Below are 7,475 nucleotides of genomic sequence, written 5' to 3'. Positions count from 1 at the left end.
ATCCATGATGTCTCTACCTCTCTGGATCAAAACAATGAATTAGTGGTATCAGTATTACCGTTTAAGAAGAAAGAAAAGTAGAAAACAACAATGACAAAATTTGCACGCGGTTTGAATAGAAATTGCACTTCTTTTATAACATGCAAGAATAAGCACAAACGGTGAAATTTCACAACAAATATTCCTAAGTAGGAATGAATTAGAGGTACTGGTATTACCCTTAAAGAATAAAGAAAATGAAATAAAAACTTAAAAAGATTAAAATAGTGAAGTTTTCTAAGAAACAATGAATTGGTGTCATTGGTTTCCCGTTAAGACGAAAGGAACTGATAATAATAAAACAAATAATGAAATATTTTGCAAACAATTTGCACAGAAGTTGCGATTTTTAGTGTACATATAATCATGAAATTTTGTCACACATTATATAGTATTTGTTTGTATCTAATTACACTCGGCCAAAAACCCACAAAAAACAAAATTAACCAATAAAGGAAAGAAAATGGGAAAAGGAAAACCCCGTAGAAACAGAAAACAAAAGTAAAAAATGAAGCAAAATACCATTAAATTGGAAAGAAAATGATATAGAAAACTGAAGCAAAATAATGACAAAATTTGCACACAAGGTGCACATAAATTGCGCTTTCTAATAATATGCAAGAATAAACATGTAATAGTGAAATTTTTCAGAAAAATATTTTTTTTCTAAAGAAAGAATGAACTAGTGGCATTGGTATTTGATCCATGGTGTCTCTACTTCTCCGGATCAAAATAATGAATTAGTGGTTTCGGTATTACCGGTTAAGAAGAAAGAAAAGTAAAAAAACAATAATGAATTTTTTGCAGATGGTTTGAATAGAAATTGCGCTTTTTTACAATATACAAGAATAAGCACAAATAGTGAAATTTGACAAAAAAATATACATCCTAAGTAGGAATGAGTTAGAGGTATTGATATTATCCTTAAAGAATAAAGAAAATGAGATAAAAACTTAAACAAAATTAAAATAGTGGAGTTTTCTAAGAAATAATGAATTAGTGTCACTGGTTTCCCGTTAACAAGAAAGGAACAGAAAAAATGAAATATTTTGCAAACAATTTGCACATAATTTTCCCATTTTTAGTGTACATATAATCATGAAATTTTGGCACATATTATATAGTATTTGTTTCTATATAATTACGCTCAGCCAAAAACCCACAAAAAACAAAAAGAACCAATAAAGGAAAGAAAAGGGAAAAAAGAAAAACCCATTGAAACAGAAAACAGAAATAAAAAATGAAGCAAAAATACCCTTAAATAGGAAAGAAAATGATAAGAAAAACTAAAACAAAATAATGACAAAATTTGCACACAATCTGCACATAAATTGCACTTTGTTATAATATGCAAGAATAAACACATAATATTGATTTTTTCGCAAAAAAAGAAACTTTTCTAAAGAAAGAATGATTTAGTGGCATTGGTATTTGATCCATGATGTCTCTACGTCTCCAGATCAAAATAATGAATTAGTGGTATCGATACTAAGAAAAGTAAACAAAAAATGACAAATTTTGCACGCTGTTTGATTAGAAACTGCGCTTTTTTTATAATGTGCAAGAATAAGCACAAATAGTGAAATGTCACAAAAAAATCCTAAGTAGGAATGAATTAGAGGTATTGGTATTACCCTTAAAGAATAGAGAAAATGAAATAAAAACTTCAACAAAATTAAAATATTGAAGTTTTCTAACAAATAATGAATTAGTGTCATTGGTTTCCCGTTAGGAGGAAAGGAACTGAAAATAATAAAACAAATAATGAAATATTTGGCAAATAAGTTGCACAGAAGTTGCGCATTTTTTGTAATATGCAGGAATAAGAATATAATAGTGTAATTTTCACAGAAAGGAAATTTCCTGAGAAGAAATGACACATTGGTATTATAATTAAAGAATAAAGGAAATAAAATAATACTAAAAAACCTAAAACCAAAGTTTTCAAGAAAGAATGTATTATTGGCTTACGTATTACTCTTTTAGAAAAAATAAAATGAAATAAAAACAAGAACACAATCAAAATAATGAGGTATTCTAAGGAAAAATGAATTATTAACATTGGTATTACCCGTTAAGAAGAAGAAAAATAAATAGACAATAAAACAAAATCAGAATATTAGTTTTTCTAAGGAAAAATGAATTAGGGGCATTATCATTACCCATTTAAAAAGAGAAAAAAAGTTTGCAAAACTTGCACACAACTTCGCTCTTAAATTACACTTTTTTTTACGCAAACAATAATCATATAGTAGTGTAATTTTCGCACAAATTGTAAATTATTTATATGTGTACACTACACTCACCCAACATCCCAAAAAATATCCACCAAATAAAAATAAAACCAACTAACAAAGAGAAACAGAAAAAACAAAAGCAAAAGCACATAAAAAAATAAAAAACGAAGGGAGAGAGAGGAGGGCCGGATCACACACTTAATGGGCTTCGGCCCCGAAGGAAATCAACCAACCGACCCAAAATAGGGGTCAGTCAAAAAAGAAGAAGAAGCCCACAACAACAAACACCACAGGTCAGGGGAAAAACACAGCACAAATCTCAAAGAAAAATCTAGTGGCCACAAAATCGACTGGCCCAAAAGTGAACTTTCAGCTAACTGAAATGTAGCTTAAGTGTATTCTTATGCAAGTCTGCCATAGATACGGATCTATGTATAACAAGCGAGATCCATTCTTACCCAAGGGTTTAAAAGCCGGTAGTAGTTCGCCATTTATTTTGACCTAAAAGTTCACAGTGGTGACACACCGCATAACAAGCGAGATCCATTCTTCTCCAAAACCAAGTCGTTGCATTATACCTTGTAAATATGCCCACTTAACTCTCTATCATTGGCTTTTATCATATCGATCTTGACGCACACCATCCTTGTCTACCTTTTTTTCTTCCAAATAGAGTGTATGCATTCATATAATGTGAGGACATTGATAAGTCGTCCAGGGACGAAAGCACTATTTTACTCTGCAACTATTTCATTTGAGTTATGCGAAGCTAGCCATATAGCATTGTCACCATGAGCTGGTGTGATTTCGGGCACCACCCTCGTTCACCATACAAACACTTACCTACCTACTCATACTAGGATTAAGATCTATCCCTATCCCGACAGCCACCGCACCTGTTTCTGTTTGCAACTGTATTACCAGACTATCATGCACACCAGGGCCCCAAGCTAGCCATGGTCCTCCACACTAGGCAGCAGTACCACATGCAGAGGCAAACAAAAACCTCCATCTTTTCGGCAAGAAAGAAAAGCCAGCACCGCCTCTGCACAATGAGCTACTCCTACTTGTTCTCTTTCAGCTTTATGCACTCGATCACACTCAAGAAACAATAAGAGAAAAATACTCATGTTACAAACTCAAGTGTTTTTAAGGCATGTACAATGATGGCATATGGATACAAATGTCTCATGATAAAAAGTAATTTGAATATATGTATTGATTTTTTTCTCCTCAATGCAAGCTACTATTAGTGGACCTCATCAAAAAATAAAAAATAATTCTCAGTACATATGCATCCCTCCTCTTTACTTCCATTTTTTTCAACTTTATGCACTGGATCACACTTTTCTCTCTAAACACCTGCCTTCACTTTTCTCTCTAAACACCCGCCTTCTGGTCTGAACCTATTTTTTCTGTCACCCGATCCTACATGACATGTGAGGCATCAACCTGAAACTATGCATTGGCCATGCCCTAGGCCTCGCCAATGGAGTCACCTGCTGGCTAGTTAAGCTGCATTAAGATTTCACACCTATGTGTATTCCGCATGCGTAAGAGTGTGGCGATGCTAACCAAGTGAGCCACTATCAAATTATTACCATTATCCTGCTATATGAGACATGCCATTGCCATGCATCAATCACACACGAAGAGCTTCCTTCTCCTCCACCAACACGGCGGGCTTGCTGCTGACATCGAGGAGCAGCTTCACGACGGACCTCATCGAAGGCCGGTTGATCGGGAGGCTGGACGCGCAGAGCAGAGCCACGCCGAGCACCCTGCGCATCTCGTCCCTGCAGGTGCACGACTCGCCGGCGAGCCTTGGGTCCAGCACCGAGTCCAGCCCCTCGCGCTCGACGCCGCCGCGCACCCACCTCACCAGGTCCTTGTCGCCGAGCTCCGGCCCCACGGCCCTCTTGCCGGTCACCAGCTCCAGCATCACCACGCCGAAGCTGTACACGTCGCTCTTCTCCGTGATGCGCAGCGTGTACGAGTACTCTGGAGTTCACACACATCACGGTCATCAGTTCATCGGCAAATTAGTAAAGTCCGGGATAAAGAACCGTTGGCGGCTCACCGGGAGCGATGTAGCCGCACGAGCCGGCGATGGCTGACACGGCGTTGGGGCCGCCGCGGTTGTCGTCGATGACCCGGGCGACGCCGAAGTCGGCGATCTTGGCGCCGAACTCGGCGTCCAGCAGGATGTTGTTGGACTTGACGTCCCGGTGCACGATCGGCGGCGCGCAGTCGTGGTGGAGGTAGGAGAGCCCCTCGGCCGCGTCGACCATGATCCTGCGCCGCATCGGCCAGTCCAGCAGGCCTCCCTTGCCGCCGTGGAGGAGGTCGCCAAGGCTGCCGTTGGGCATGTACTCGTAGACCAGCAGGCTGCGGTCACCGCTGCGGAGGCAGCACCACAGCTTCACGATGTTCTTGTGCCGGATCCTGCCCAGCGTCGCCACCTCCGCCTCGAAGGTATCCGTCATGCCGTCCTTGTGTTTCCTCGCCGCGGCGGCGCCGCCGACGGCCCGCAGCTTCTTGACGGCCACGACATCCTCGTTCCCGAGGACGGCTCTGTACACCTTGCCCGCCGCGCCCGTGCCGACCACGTTGTCCTCGTCGTCGAGACAGCTCAGGAGGTCCTCCTCCTCGAACTCCACCTTGTGGAACGACGTGACTATCCACTTGCTATCGCCGGGCTCCTCGCCGCGCTTCTTGTGCTGGCTCTGGCTCCGGCACTTGTACCAGAACCACGCGACGCCAAGGATGAGTATGGCGACGGCAAAGGTGAGCACGGACTCGACGCTCCCGACGAGGCTGTGGCGGCGGGCGGCTGCTCTCCGCGCACCGGAGCATGCGCCTCGGCAGAGGGCTAGGTTGCCCAAGAAGCTGTCATCGTAGATGTCGCCGGAGAACAGAGGAGACAAATTGCCGGCGAGCCGGTTGTTGGACAGGTTGAACATGCTCAGCTTAAGGCTCTCCAGTTGCACAGGCACGCCGCCGGTGAACTCGTTGTTGGACAGGTCAAGCGAATTCAGCACAGGGAGCTCCCCGAGCTCCGGCGGGATGTTCCCGGTGAGACGGTTATGGGCAAGGTCGAGCTGTGTTAGCTTCTGCCACCGCCGAACACCATGTGGCAGCTCGCCGGAGAAGGAATTATTCCGTAAATCAAGCCGGGCGAGCGTGGACACATCAGCGAGTGTCGCCGGCAGAGGACCAGAGAACTGATTATTGGCGGCCGACAGCTCGACCAGCCTTGTCAAGCTGCCTATATGCGCCGGCAGCACGCCGGCGAAGTGGTTGTCTGATATCAGCAGCTGCGATAGGTTCTTCGCCAAGGCAATGGTTGGCCCCATGGTGCCGGACAGAGCGTTGCCGGCGAGCTCCAGCAGGTACAGGCGTGGCAGGCCCCACATGTCCGGCGGCATGGCTCCAGACAGCCGATTGTTGGGCAGCCGCACACGCGTCAACGTCCGGCATTGCCCCAGCTCCTGCGGAATCGAGCCCGAGAGCTCGTTGTTCAGGATCAGAAGCTGCTCCAGCTTCCCCGCGCTGCAGAGAGTCGCCGGAATGCGGCCGGAAATCCCGTTGTCTGACAGGTCGAGGAACTTGAGCGGGCAGTTCCTCCCGAACTCCGGCGGCAACTCCCCGACGAGGCGGTTACTGAACAGCCTCAGGTCGTTCAACGCAGGCGCCTTATCCAGCGTCGACGGCACGGGGCCTGACAGCTCGTTCTCGTACAGGTGCAAGCTCTCCAGCCTCGGCGCGAGGAACAGGTCCGCCGGTATCTCGCCGGACAGCCTGTTCATGGCGGCGTCCAAGAACCTCAGCTTCTTGAGCCCGCCCATTCCCCCCGGCAGCCTCCCGGAGAGGTTATTCTTGTAGAGCTCGATCTGGACGAGGTTCTCCAAGCGCCTGATGCTCTCCGGGATCTCGCCGGTGAGGTTGTTGGTGGAGAGGTCAAGGTTGACGAGGCTCCTCAAAGCGCCAATGGAAGACGGTATCCGCCCGACGAGGCAACACCCAGCGAGCCACAGCACGCGGAGGCGCGGGAGCCCATCGGCGAAAGCATCCGGCAAAGACGACGGCGCAAAGGGGTTGTACGCGAGCAGGAGCTCCTGGAGGGAGCTGACATTCGCCAGGAACGCCGGGAACTCGCCGGAGAGGTCGTTGCCGGCGAGGCTGAGCGTGGCGAGCGAGGCGAACCCCGCGCCGTAGCTGCTGGGCACCTCTCCGGAGAAGGCGTTCCCGGCGAGGTCGAGGTGCCTCAGATTCGGCAGCGCGGCGAGGCAGGGAGGGAGGGGGCCGGCGAGCGAGTTGTAGGAGAGGTCGAGGCGCAGGAGGGACCTCAGCGAGCAGAGCTGGGTCGGGAACGCGCCGGCGAGGGAGAGGTTGGAGAGGAGGAGCGAGGCGATGGCTGGGTCAGCGGAGGACCGGCAGAGGACGTGCGGCCAGCGGCACGGGGAGAGGGAGGGGGGCAGGGACGGGTCCCATGCCGCGAGCGCGGAGGCGGGGTCGGAGAGTGCGGCCTTGGCGGCGAGGAGGCGGGTGAAGTCGGCGGGGAGGGGCGTGGCGGCGGCGGCGGTGGCGAGGAGGAGGCACAGGAGGAGGAGGGGAGTCATGGCATTGGTGTGGGGTGAGAGCGGAGAAGTGGGAGTGGAGGAAGTGGTGGTGGTGGTCGTGGGCTTAACTGCGTTCTTCGCGAAGCTCTCAACTGCACAGCAAACTGCAGCGGAATCAGGCCATTGCTTTTTTTTTCCCCGACTGAATCAGGCCATTGCTGTTTATCTACGCCCTTGACTGTACTAAACAAGCCACACGTCAAATAGCCTAGCAAGATTTAGACTGGCATCCGCACACTTCTCAAAGATTTGGAGAAGAAAATGTAAGCCAGTAGGCATACTTTGTAGTAATGATGAACTGTGACAATAACACAATTCTGAAAATATGATGCACTTACAACAAAGTCCGAGGCTTCTTCCTCCTAGAACCAAATATGATTTATGATGAGCTAGCTTAATACAGTTACTTCGAGCATGCAACCAAAAACTGGAGTAATTTACATCTACTATCCTACCTAAACTGAATTTTCTTCTTCTTAGCCTTAGCATGGTTTCCTTCATTCTCACAACAAACAAAACACTCGATGATGACTGACACAATAGTTTTACTCCATGGAGACCTTGCCAAAGCAGCGAG

General features: G+C 46.8%; 1 protein-coding gene across 1 annotated transcript; it reads right to left on the bottom strand.

The window, feature by feature from the left end:
* Positions 1–3,467: 3,467 nt before the first annotated feature.
* On the bottom strand, positions 3,468–6,954 carry LOC123187578 (receptor-like protein kinase HSL1). The gene is made up of 2 exons (XM_044599484.1): positions 4,357–6,954; positions 3,468–4,277 (listed from the first exon to the last, which is right to left on the bottom strand). The coding sequence occupies exons 1-2, from the start codon at positions 6,896–6,898 to the stop codon at positions 3,919–3,921; spliced, it is 2,901 nt and encodes a 966-aa protein (XP_044455419.1). The 5' UTR covers positions 6,899–6,954; the 3' UTR covers positions 3,468–3,918.
* Positions 6,955–7,475: the final 521 nt, after the last annotated feature.

The sequence above is a fragment of the Triticum aestivum genome, chromosome 2A, assembly GCF_018294505.1.
Source record: "Triticum aestivum cultivar Chinese Spring chromosome 2A, IWGSC CS RefSeq v2.1, whole genome shotgun sequence".
NCBI classification, from domain to species: Eukaryota; Viridiplantae; Streptophyta; class Magnoliopsida; order Poales; family Poaceae; genus Triticum; species Triticum aestivum.
This window is presented reverse-complemented; position numbering and strand designations above follow the sequence as displayed.

Bases quoted from the DNA above. Each gene is read 5' to 3' on its own strand.
- LOC123187578 (XM_044599484.1), bottom strand. From the start codon at position 6,898: ATGACTCCCCTCCTCCTCCTGTGCCTCCTCCTCGCCACCGCCGCCGCC. The intron at 4,278-4,356 runs GTGAGCCGCCAA...TGTGAACTCCAG, and splicing joins GTGCGGCTACATCGCTCCCG to AGTACTCGTACACGCTGCGC.